The sequence below is a fragment of the Erythranthe guttata genome, chromosome 9, assembly GCF_056151865.1.
Source record: "Erythranthe guttata isolate IM_541 chromosome 9, IM_541, whole genome shotgun sequence".
Classification (NCBI taxonomy): domain Eukaryota; kingdom Viridiplantae; phylum Streptophyta; class Magnoliopsida; order Lamiales; family Phrymaceae; genus Erythranthe; species Erythranthe guttata.
Window position 1 is genome coordinate 11,998,802 of NC_142541.1, and position 13,183 is coordinate 12,011,984.

The 13,183-nt window shown below is 33.6% G+C and overlaps 2 protein-coding genes across 5 annotated transcripts; one reads left to right on the top strand and one right to left on the bottom strand.

Moving 5' to 3' along the window:
* The first annotated feature begins 1,957 nt into the window (after positions 1–1,957).
* LOC105955056 (uncharacterized) lies at positions 1,958–6,000 on the top strand. Of its 4 annotated transcripts, XM_088822899.1 has the most exons (6): positions 1,958–2,203; positions 2,925–3,000; positions 3,091–3,300; positions 3,819–4,153; positions 5,001–5,309; positions 5,395–5,976. In XM_088822899.1, the coding sequence occupies exons 4-6, from the start codon at positions 4,028–4,030 to the stop codon at positions 5,758–5,760; spliced, it is 801 nt and encodes a 266-aa protein (XP_088679025.1). In that variant the 5' UTR covers positions 1,958–2,203; positions 2,925–3,000; positions 3,091–3,300; positions 3,819–4,027; the 3' UTR covers positions 5,761–5,976. The 4 variants fall into 4 exon arrangements, with proteins under 4 accessions (XP_088679025.1, XP_088679027.1, XP_088679026.1 ...); XM_088822901.1 differs by lacking the exons at positions 5,001–5,309; positions 5,395–5,976 and adding an exon at positions 2,681–2,703 and having other exon boundaries at positions 3,819–4,025; XM_088822900.1 differs by lacking the exons at positions 1,958–2,203; positions 2,925–3,000; positions 3,091–3,300 and adding an exon at positions 4,780–4,868 and having other exon boundaries at positions 4,099–4,153; positions 5,395–6,000.
* Positions 6,001–6,126: 126 nt separating this feature from the next.
* On the bottom strand, positions 6,127–6,891 carry LOC148768105 (uncharacterized). The gene is made up of 2 exons (XM_088822903.1): positions 6,750–6,891; positions 6,127–6,661 (listed from the first exon to the last, which is right to left on the bottom strand). The coding sequence occupies exons 1-2, from the start codon at positions 6,789–6,791 to the stop codon at positions 6,296–6,298; spliced, it is 408 nt and encodes a 135-aa protein (XP_088679029.1). The 5' UTR covers positions 6,792–6,891; the 3' UTR covers positions 6,127–6,295.
* Between the last annotated feature and the right edge of the window lie 6,292 nt (positions 6,892–13,183).

Consider the following 13,183-nt stretch of genomic DNA (forward strand, 5'->3'; position numbering starts at 1 on the left):
ATTGATCATTAAAGCGTCAATGAAATTGGTACAATTCAATTCATCAAAAAATATGGTACGCTTTGTTCATCAAGTAAGTACAATGAATACACTTGTGAAGTACAAGTGATTCGTGACTATAGTACGATTTGTTCACTGATAAAGTATATGTTTGCCATTCATATAGTATTGTTACATTCTATATATTATTGTCGGGCCAATGCATCCATATGATCGCATTTTAAGACACAACTCTTCATTTTAAGACTATTAAAAATGAATGGAGACAATGTGGGAGTTGATGAATATCGATTATGGTAACAATTGAAGAAAATATTAGTTTTACACTTGAGCATTGTAGACTTGTATGAATATATTGTATAGTATATGAGTATCATGTATGAAATTCAACATATTTATGGGATCTTGTATTCCAAACGCAACAATAATTCTCACCTACCTTAAAATAACCATCGAAAACATAATTTATGCATCTCCCGTACTTATTGATCATTAAAGCGTCAATGAAATTGGTACAATTCAATTCATCAAAAAATATGGTACACTTTGATCATTGACTGCAATCTTCTTTTACATCAATTCCTGCAATTACATACACATAAAACTACAATTATAACAAATACAACATACTATAAAGTTCCACATGTCAATACCATCCAAAGTTACTAGTAATACCATTCAAAGGCACTAGTAATACTATTATGGCATATGACTTATACTACAGGACCATCAAACATTATACTTCTAGTACCATATGTCAATACCATCCAAAGTCACTAGTAATACCATTCAAAGGCACTAGTAATACTATTATGGCATATGACTTATACTACTACAGGAGCATCAAACATTATACTTCTAGTACCATATGTCAATACCATCCAAAGTCACTAGTAATACCATTCAAATGCACTAGTAATACTATTGTGGCATATGACACATACTACAGAACCATCAAAGATTATACTTCCAGTACCCTGTGTTAATACCGTCCGAAGTCAAGAGCAATACCATTATTACATATGACATATCCCTTGTTGGGACTAAATGCTTTCGGGACAGTACTTCGAGTACCCTGTGTCAATACCATTTAAATGCACTATTAATACCATTACTGTCCATGACACATACTATAGAACCAGTACGAAAAATACAATAAGCCTCTTTCCCATATCCTATATGAAACCCTTGTTAAGACTCAAAATACTTTGGGGACATGCTAATGTCACCGAAGAATAATACCCATGAGGAAACTGTTACAAAATCATGAAATTCGACAACAAATAAATGATCTTTGCAAACCCAAACAACAAAAAAACAGATATTGGAACCGATTTAATGATTAGGGAAAACACCGAATAAAGTCGAGGCATAATACCCATGAGAGGATATGTTCAAAATCATGCAATTCTACAACAAATAAACCTTTTTGCAAGTTTAATTAGGCAACACCCAAATGGGTCTGTTTCCAAGAAAATGAAAGAAAAAAAAAATCAAACCTTGTTGTTTACCCTGCTTCACCATTGTCGAGAAATGGGTTTGTTTATTTTTATTTTTCCTTTCGTTGTATAATTTTTCTGCGTTTTGTTGATTTTTCGTGCTTCGTTGTTTCTTCCTTCTTTGTTGTTTCTTTGTTCTTCGTTTCTTCTCCGTTTCTTCTTTGTCTGTAAATGGGTATAAACTGAACGGTGGTTTTTTTCCTGCGCCTTTTTAGCTTCTTTCTTGTTGTTTGATTTTTGAAATGTAACGGGCAAAGAGCGTGTAACACAAACGGCGCGTTGGAGGTTGGAAATAAGTTATGTAAAATTAGTATAAAGTAAAGGGTATTTTAGTATTTGCACATTTTATTAGGGACTGAACTGCATGTTAGGCGCGTGAGTAGAGACTGAATTGCTTGGGGAAACTACCTAGGGACTGATCTGTGTGTTGAGTTTTGGATTAGGGATTTATCTGTAGTTTCCCCTCCACTATAGGTTCTTCATTAAAAAAAAAAAAGAAAAAGAAAAAAAGTAGGAGAAGAATACATACAGAAATACAGATAGATAGATACAGAAGGAATTCGGTCAGCTTGTTGAGAGAGAGAGAGAGAGAGAGAGAGAGAGAGATGGCGAATAGACGGATTGGGAAGACGATACCCTGCTCTGCATTCAGTGTTTTTATTCTGCTACTCTCCTCTGCTACTTCTCAATCACAACCTAACCAGGTAATTATTTTTCTTGCTAGATCCTCCTCCAATTAATAAAATTTTGAAACTATAATCATTATTATTGAAATTGGGGATTTTTTTCAATTCAATTCGATCTTTACCCGTTTATATGGGTTTCTGTTTTCATTCGAAAAAAGATATGAATCTTGCTTTTAACTTCACATAATATTTGGGGATTTTAGGTTTTTTTTTAGTTGCCACTCTAATTCAATTACAGCAAGTAGTCCAAGAACCCTAGAAAAAGAAACAGAAATCGATAAATCAACAAGTTATTAGGAGCAGGCTCAGAAATTTAATCCAATTAATCAACCGTGTACGTTTTTATGAACCTTAAATCAGAAAGTATGATTCTTGGTTCTGATCGAGTTTGCAAATTCTAGTAATCAAGTGTGTGACATGGTTAATTAGTTTTACACGTTCGATTTTGACCGTCTCTCGTTCACTTAAACACTTTCGATTTTTACGTATGTGCAGGGTATTGACATTGATCCTTCAAGGTAACATTTCCTGTCATTATATTTAAAGTCATATGCTGATTTTCTCTTCTTTAGAAAAATAATAAAAAAAATTAAACCTTTATATTTTCCGGTTATTTTGTGGGTCGGGGAATTATTGTTTCTAAGTAGTATTTAGCAACAAATCAAGAATCTTTTAACTTCTAGCATGTGGCATTCATAGTTCTGGTGTCTTCTAATTTTATTGTTGTTTCGATACTTAGAAATATTAAAGAACAGCACCCTGAAGTTCATTGTTCAAGAGAAAGGAGTCGAGCCGCATGGAAAATAATAGAGGAAGTATGTAAAAGTTGCAAATTATCTTTGCCGATAAATTTATAGCAACCCCGTTTTTTTGACTTACTAACTTTGAACACTACTAATTTGCAGTATCTGATACCTTTTATGGAAAAAGAAAAGTATCAACTTTCAAGCCGATGCAGACTTCATCAAAGCAACGATATATTTAGAGAACAAGAGGAGCACAAAATTCATGTCGACATAAACGAATATCGATGTGGGTATTGTAAGAAAGTCTTTCGAGCAGAAATATATTTGGACCAGCATTTCGACAACCGGCACTACAATCTTCTAAACGTTGTACGTGTGATAGTTTCTGTGCTTTCCTTTCTTTATCCCCCTAAATGTCATTTATGGATTTTCTTTAATATATATATATATATATATATATATATATATATATATATATATATATATATATATATATATATATATATATATATATATATATATATATATATATATATATATATATATATATATATATATATTTGATCTTCGTTTACATCAACGTTGCCATGTTGCAATATTCTTTCCCCTTTATATATATATGTAAGAGTAAGAGGCATATAGGAATTCGAGAATACTACAATTTATGTAACCAAGACATATATACCTATAATTGAAGCAAATATGAAGTAAATAAATCATTAATTAATTTAAAATTATCAGTTCGAATTAATTTCCCATTTCCAAAATCACACTCAAAGTGCATTTATTAATATCAATTGAACTCACCACTTTGCATGCCTAGAATTTTTTTTTTTGTTTTTAGCTGATAATTTATAATTAATTAATCAATTAATTAATGAATGCAGCTTCTAGAACCTCAAGGATGGTGAGTGCACTCGAGAAAGCTCCGCTCGAAGATGGTTACGTATCGTACCCATGGGAGCATAGAATGCACGAGATGCTCTCGGTTCCGAATTCAAGCACATTCTATTCCATTAATTGCTGCTCTGCACTCGCGTCTCCTCCGAGCGGCGATTAGACATCAATTGAAGTGGTTGAAATTATTAATTGCCTAATGTATTACTTGCGTTCCCACAAGAGAAAACAGGAAGAGGAGAGAAAGACGAAGAGGAAGACGAGGAAGACGAAGTGGATTACTTGCGACCCGACCGCCGAGTCCATTGCTTCTAGTAGCACTCCGGTAAATTGTGTTCTGCTTTTCTCTGTTTTTTCGAAATAATGTTGGTCTTAGTGTCATATACTTTGGAGGTGCGATATACTTTCGTAAATTTCTACTATTCGCTTAGCCACTTTTTTTGCAGCTTTTTCGTTTGTTAGAAAGCTGTTTAGAGGTTGTAATAGGAAGGAAACATCCTTTTTTGTGTGGCTCTGCTTTTCTCTGTTTTTTCGAAATTATGTTGGTCTTAGTGTCATATACTTTGGAGGTGCGATATACTTTCTTAAGCAGAAATCGAAGCGACAAAAAGAGGTGAAATCGTAAATTTCTACTATAAGCCGCTAGTTCTAGTTTTGGGTCCATGAACACGAGTCTTCAATGGTTTAGTACCCTCAGCGAAGTTTAGCCACTTTTTTTGCAGTTTTTTCGTTTGTTAGAAAGCTGTTTAGAGGTTCTAATAGGAAGGAAATATCCTTTTTGTGTGGCTATCTTAGCTGAGAGGTTAACTGTGGGTGCTGGACTTTGAAGATTCTTGCAAGTGGCCCTGTTTTTAATGTTTTTAGCTTCTGAACTACTAGCTAGGGTTGAAGCTTGTCCTGTGGATATTTGTAGTGTCTTTGTTAAGGTTGTTTTACGGTTGCTTTTGGCAGTTTCACAGAATGTGCTTTGGCCGTGGGAGCAATTTGTTTTGCTCTGCCATGACGACCAATTTTTATTTTGCCGAGCACTAGTTTTGCAGGTTTCACTCCTGACCCTGTCAGGATCGATTACTTGGTTCTAAATTTATATGTGATTGTTTATGTGACATTATCTTGCTTCTTGTTCCTTATCTTATTCATAAGTTTGATTTTGTCTTGTTTATTTATCGTAGATGCCAGCCCATTGGAATATTCCCGATGTGTCAACACTCTTCCAACTATGCCACAAAATGGTAGAAGACTCCGGTTTACAAGAAAACCTTCGTCATCTACGTTGGGAAGAGATCAGTAAGTCTTTCCATGACAAAGGAAGTACATTTTCACCACAACAATGTAAAGACAAGTTTGATAAGATCAGAAGCACGTGGCTGGCATTTTACAAGAAGAGGGCCAAAGTTGATCGTGAGTCTTATGGTTTGGAGATTGACGACAACATCGGGATGCTAATTGGTACCGTGCCAGACATGTCAGCCCACCTCGATGTAATTTAGGATGCTGATTTTGTGTGTTCTTTTATTGCTGAATATATAAATTTCTTACTGATTTTGTTTCATTTTTTTTTTTCAGGAGGCTGGTAAAAAGGCATTTGAATACTTCTTGGCAGATCCGGACCTCTTCGACAAGTGCACGGACATATTCATCAAGCACACTTCTAGAGCAGCTTTAACCTATTCGAAGCAGATAACTGGTAGCAGCAAGCGGGGTGCCGATGAAATGCAAACTTCCACTTTGCGGAATCAGAGACAGAAGACTGACGATGTGGCGAATGTTCCTTCTTTTACGGAATGCTATCATATATTAAAGGCCATACCAGACTTAGGTGCCGACGTCGTGGCGAAGCTTGTGGTAATGCTGATAAATGCCGACTCTCGTGAAATGTTTGCGTTATTAACTCCGGAGGAGAGGCTCCATTGGGTAAAAAATAACCAATGAAAACAAATTTTAACATTTTTAATTATTTGTATGTCCGACTATTTGTATAATTTCGTACTTGTTTTATTTTGGTTGTTACTTAAAACATTATTAATATTGTAATAACCGACCAATTTTCCAAGTTGGGTTGGTTGTATAGTGTTCTTAACATTATTATTATTATTCGAAATATTGATGAGTTCATGTATCTAAATAAGTCTTGGATTTGCCCTTATAGATAAATCTTCCTAGGGATGTAAATCGGAACGGAATTTCCGAATTTCCGAATTGGCGAAATTCGAAAATTCCGTTCCGATTTACATCCCTAGGAAGATTTATCTATAAGGGCAAATCCAAGACTTATTTAGATACATGAACTCATCAATATTTCGAATAATAATAATAATGTTAAGAACACTATACAACCAACCCAACTTGGAAAATTGGTCGGTTGTTACAATATTAATAATGTTTTAAGTAACAACCAAAATAAAACAAGTACGAAATTATACAAATAGTCGGACATACAAATAATTAAAAATGTTAAAATTTGTTTTCATTGGTTATTTTTGACCCAATGGAGCCTCTCCTCCGGAGTTAATAACGCAAACATTTCACGAGAGTCGGCATTTATCAGCAGTACCACAAGCTTCGCCACGACGTCGGCACCTAAGTCTGGTATGGCCTTTAATATATGATAGCATTCCGTAAAAGAAGGAACCTTCGCCACATCGTCAGTCTTCTGTCTCTGATTCCGCAAAGTGGAAGTTTGCATTTCATCGGCACCCCGCTTGCTGCTACCGGTTATTTGCTTCGAATAGGTTAAAGCTGCTCTGGAAGTGTGCTTGATGAATATGTCCGTGCACTTGTCGAAGAGGTCCGGATCTGCCAAGAAGTATTTAAATGCCCTTTTACCAGCCTCCTGAAAAAAAAAAAAAAAAAAACAAAATCAGTAAGAAATTTATATATTCAACAATAAAAGAATACACAAAATCAGCATCCTAAATTACATCGAGGTGGGCTGACATGTCTGGCACGGTACCAATTAGCATCCCGGTGTTGTCGTCAATCTCCAAACCATAAGACTAACGACCAACTTTGGCCCTCTTCTTGTAAAATGCCAGCCACGTGCTTCTGATCTTATCAAACTTGTCTTTACATTGTTGTGGTGAAAATGTACTTCCTTTGTCATGGAAAGACTTACTGATCTCTTCCCAACGTAGATGACGAAGGTTTTCTTGTAAACCGGAGTCTTCTACCATTTTGTGGCATAGTTGGAAGAGTGTTGACACATTGGGAATATTCTAATGGGCTGGCATCTACGATAAATAAACAAGACAAAATCAAACTTATGAATAAGATAAGGAACAAGAAGCAAGATAATGTCACATATTTCATCAAAATCTTAGGCTTGTGGGTTCAGTTTCACTTAAATTCCGCTACACCCAAGGTAAGAACCCTAATTTCAGTTTTTGGGGAATTTTCAATTTTGATCCGAATTAACTTGTTCTTTGCGTGGATTTCCGGTTATTGTCTTAATTAAGCACGGGTAATCTATCATGGTGATTGTGGAAGTCTAATTTCTGTCCAATTGTGGGAAATAGACAGAAATCGCTGTGCGTTTACTCTTCTAACTATTTCTACTATTTTGCTAGTGTTTTCGTTCCCTTTGTAGTGGTAATCTCTTCCCGACGGCCAGTTTAAACAAAATTGATCAGTACTTCTGACCCCTAACGGTGAGAAATCTGGCCTGAAATCTGGTAAATAATGTTAATAATTGAAAAATAATTGAAAACAAAGGACTGCTAGTTGAATATGATTCGATCATTAGCCTTACCGAACTCCTTGTTTTACAGAAGTCGAAAGTAAGAGGCAAAGGTTGCAGCAGGAGAATTTACCTTCATTGTTTTTCGTTCAGTTTATAAATATGGTACGCCTTCTCCATTCATTAATTAACATCTTCAAATTTATTATCTTTATTTGTTTAGTATTCTCACATAAAATTAATATTTCTATTTACAGCCTAAACGCAAATCTAAAAACGCTGTGGTTGAAGACAATCGTTGTACTATCAAGGCTACGAACCACATAGAAGTTTTGCGCAGATGGCAACCACCTGCGCGGGTGATAGATAAGATACGTCATACTTGCCTTTATAAATATGCCAATTTACTTATTGGGGACCGAAGTATGTTACCTGTTAGAGCAGACAATTCTTTAACTACGTTTCTCATCAAAAATTATGATGAGGAAGAATCTTGTTTTAAGATATGTAATAGTAAGTTTTTTTTTGGATAAGAAAATATTTATTTTATTACCGGACTTCCGGTTATAGGAGAGCCCATAGTAGCAAATGAAGAGAACCCGCAGGCCACCCGCAGGTACCTTTTGAAGATGGAGAATCAGAATGTTTCCACTTCTGTGAATGTAAAAGTGGGCGACATTTTAGGTGCTTATCCTTCACACAATGATGATATGAATGAGGAAGAATTGGATAGGTATTGTAGAGCCTATCTAATGTATATTATAGGAACAATTATTTTCCCAAATACACCCAACAACACAATGTGTTTGGCGAACTTTAAATTCCTCGAAGATTTGTCGAGGGTTGACTCGTACGCTTGGGGTGCTGGGATGCTAGCCCACATCCACGATGCTCTGCACTCATCAAAGAAAGATTTTAGGGGAAATTTACGAAATACTTTTTCGGCGACCTCCTTACCGCTGCATGTAAGATTTATTTTAATTTTTCTATTTTACATATTTAATTTATTGTTTAATTCGCTGAATTTATATTCGATTTTTTTATGTTAGTTTTTCATAATGCACCGGATTCCGGAAATTGCAAATTATTACTCTCTGGGTTCTAAGCGGCTCCAGCTCCCACAGAACTTCCCGCTTGTGGCTGGATGGATACCTATTCTTCTCACGGATTGCTATAACAATCAGAGTAAGATGAAGCCCGGGCCTAGGAAATCCGTAAGCTCCCTCCAGCACCCTCATTTTCAAGGGATTATGTTCTACGTGCTTACGTGGTTTAATTATAATTATGTGGTCTAGTTTGAGTTCATTAACCATGATTATAATTCTTTATATGTTTAAGTGCTTAAATTATATTTATATGAGTGATTATCGATTTTTATGTATCGATTTGCTTCGATTTTTATGTCAAGATAGGTATAATTATTATAAGAAAATAATAATTTATGTTATATATGAGTTTTATATGTAAGCTTAAATGATTTTTTGATTTATGGAACTCCTATTACAAGCAAAATCCAGGCGGCAAAATCCATGTTCATATTAGAAGAGTTTTTTTTTTTGGATAAATTTGTTAGAAGAGTTCATTTGTGGAAAGAAGTATGAATGTGGACCCCTAGATATGTACTAATTTTTCAATTCACGGTGCTATTTGGTGTGATTTTCTTGGTGTGTAGCAGCTTTGGTATCTATCATAATCAATAATAATTTGCTTTTTCTTTTTTTGTTTTTTTTTTAAATTTTTTGAACAGGTTTTGGATGGATTTGCCTGGATTTGCCGATCAGGATATTTTTGTTCCTTTCATGGATCTTTTCCATTTTTTTGTTTAAGTTAGGAATAACTAATGCACATACCTCACAAGAGCATGTGCTAATTTGTGTAGTAGGTGTTCTTATGTGTATTATTATTGTGATAGTAGTAAGAGTAGCAAACGAGGATCCAGAGGAGGGTCTACCTATTACTGATCCTCGCAAGGAGTTTCAGATTTGATCCGTCGCTGCCGCGGGAGATGCGTTTTGAAGTTTTGTTGTAAATATCGAATATAGACAAGGACAAGAAGGCTGCTTTTTATGATAATCTTGTTACAATATGGGGAGCTGAAATGGTTGACAAGTTGTTGTCTTTGCAGTGACATGGTCTAGTTTAGGTTTGGAACAATCAACACTTATTTATGATAATCTTTTTGGTATGGGTTGAGGTGTCCATATTTGCCGTATGTAATATGTAATATGTGTAGTGTGGAATTGATGCAACATGGTGTTGCTTTTTTTAGGCCATGAAAATGGTATATTTGTAGGCCTTTTTTTGTTTTTTTGTCATCATTTTTTATTATATTAATATAATACCATGCATGCTTAATATTTGATTTTAATGATGTTGTTGTTTACTCCTTTTTACAATTAGTTAAGATCCATAAAAGGAACAAAAATATCTCGATCGGCAAATCCATCTAAAACTTGTTTAAAAAATTAAAAAAAAAAAAAAAAAAAAAAAAAAAAAAAAAAAAAAAATTATTATCCACTATAATTGATACCAAAACTGCTACACACCAAGAAAATCACACCAAATAGCACCGTGAATTGAAAAATTAGTACAGATTTAGGGGTCGACATTCATACTTCTTTCCGCGTGTGATTTTGTCAAGATTTGCCATTTTGATAAAAGCCCAAGCTTTTCGTAATTACATAATTACCCTCAATCAAATCCCACAAATCCCGTTACTTTACCTTTTGAAATAATATCAAATCCTTCGGCCCATAGTTGATTAACGAGATGCATAGTCGAATTACATCTGTATTAATATACTATCCCATATCATTTAATAGACTATCCCACTGGTATAATTTTACTATGGATCTCGTTAATCGACTATGGGCCGAAGAATCATCAAAACCCTAGATTTGAGAAGTGACGGCGGCGGATTTGTTTTTAAAATTAATAGACTATCTCATGTATCTAATTCGACTATGGGTTTAGTTAATTGACAATTGGAAAAATAATAATATATATGGAAACTGAATAATATGTTTGTTTGAAATACTAATCAATTAGGGTAATTTTCCTTATTATATGAAAACGATTAGGGTAAATAATAATATATATGAAAAAATAATAATATATATGAAAAAATAATAATATATATGGAAACTGAATAATATGTTTGTTTGAAATACTAATCAATTAGGGTAATTTTCCTTATATCATGTAATAGACTATCTTATTGATCTAGTTCGACTATGGATCTCGTTAATTGACTATGGATCCCGTATTATTCAACCACATATAGTATATTAATAATTTCAATATAGTACATTAATCTGCTATGATAGTATATTACGGTTATAGTAGTGATATGAAATTGTGTTACAAACAATATACCACTGAAATGACAAGAACATTGAGAACAACACCAACGTAAAGTATTCCACGTAACCAATAAAATAGTACACTAATAATCTCATAATTTCAATCTAGGGTTTTGATTAAATACATAAAACACATCATAACACAATCTAACCAATATGTCGAGTTAAAAAACTCTAGTACATTAATAATCTCATAATAGTATAATAAAATGAAAATGGTAGTATCATACGGTATTCATAATAGTATACTCTGTATTACAACGGTTTAACACTTAACCGAAGTTACCGAGCCATTACATCGTAAACACCTCTTTATAGCAACCAACCCACCAAACCTCAACAAAATCCGTACGAAATTCGCCATCGAAAAAACCTAAAATCATGAAACAAAATTAAAAATGCTGAATACTAAAAAATGATTAAATAGACTGCAAATACATTTGAATGATAATACATTAATATCATCAAAAATAAACTTAAAATGCAAAATCCATACGCTAAATTAAAAAAGACTATGAACTATATTTTAATGTACTACCCAGCACACTTAAATCGGCTGTTATAAACAAATAAACCAACTATCGATCGGGATAAAAACATGAACTCGACCACAGCGGACAATTATTCCGATTATTGCGTAAACCAACTACGAAGCTCATATAAAACAACTATGGTCCGATCTGCGTGAACCATCCTCTTCTAACTCTGTCAATCCTCTTCCAAACAAACATCATCGGCAAAAAAAAACGATATATATATGACGGAATAATTTTGTTAAAAAACGTTCTACTTAATATAATCAAGTATCAACACAATTCTTAAAAAATTCTAACCACCGTACACGACAATCATGGACATTGAGCAAAAAATAAAAACGAATAACGCATTCATACCCGCTTAACAACGTCCAACAATTAACAAACGCTCAAAAATCGATCATATTTCCACGACGGTGCAGAAATCTTCAAAGACGATAAAACCCGCTGGAACGATGAAGAGAATCTTCAAAAAATATTGTACACGATTTGATATAACGGCCAATGATCTCACGTAAATTTATTCCGTGATTTTAGGCAACGTATCAGCAAATCTCAAATCACGTATTAAAGGAAATAAATGTCGTTTAATAATAAAACATGGGTATTAAAGGGAAATTATATAATATATTTTGCCAAGTTGGCAAAATTGGGTGTATCTCAAAAAGGGGAAAAAAAATTGGATCTACCTCTTTAGAAAATATGAATAAGGGGGTTTTCCCTAATAAACCCATTATTGTATTGTCGTAAATCTTATATTTTTTTTTAAATAAATATATGATTTATTCAACGATTTGAATCGAGAATGGTTCAAATTGAATCGAACCGTACGATTTTAATAACTAATATGTGCTTCGCTAGATAGTTCGGTACATGCCTACACCAATTTTTCTTGCATTTTTTTTATTTATGCATTGAGTATAAAATTTTAGTTTTTAAAGAAAATTGAGTTTTAAAATTTCGAAATATTGGAGAAAGGGTTAAATACAACTTGCACCCCTGTACTATCACCACTGTCACCGTCGATTTCTGCAACGGCAAATGAAGAATGATGTAGAAAAATATGATGTTTTTCTTGGAACCTAACTTCTACAACGGCGAACAGAATTGATGAACGGGACTCTTCAATCTTTCATTTCCGATTATGAAGTCACTCATCGGAGGAAAAATTAGAGTGAAGCGGAGAGTTGTCTGGTGATGGAAGTAAATGCTTAGTTACAGAATTTTTTTTGTCGATTCATACATGCTTGTGGGGTAACAGTAAAATTGTAATTGCACCATGCTACTTAATGGTGTTAAGAGTTTAACAGTTGACTGGTAAATAGAGGGGTCTTTTTGTCGCATTTGATAGTTTAGGGGGGCAAATACGACAGTGGTGATAGTACATGGGTGCTATTTGTATTTAACCCAATAAACTATGCAAGACAAATATATGATTATCTACTCTATGAACTTTATGATTATTATTATCTACTTTATGATTATTTTTTATTAACATTATCCTAACAAATATTGTAGAATAATTTAGCTCCAAGTAAATATTTCACTATGCAATTTTTAAATACAAAAAAGAAACTGATATTTTTTTTAAATAAAGAAAAAAAAATGATATTTTTTTAATCTTAAATGATGTTTACTATAAAAATTATATCTTTTAAATCTTATTATCATTATTTCCTAGTACTATTATTTTTTTTTTTGATATTTTGCGTCGTTTCACTTTTTTTTTTTCTTTTTCTTGATGAATGCGTCGTTTCACTTGAAAATATAAATGTTAAGAA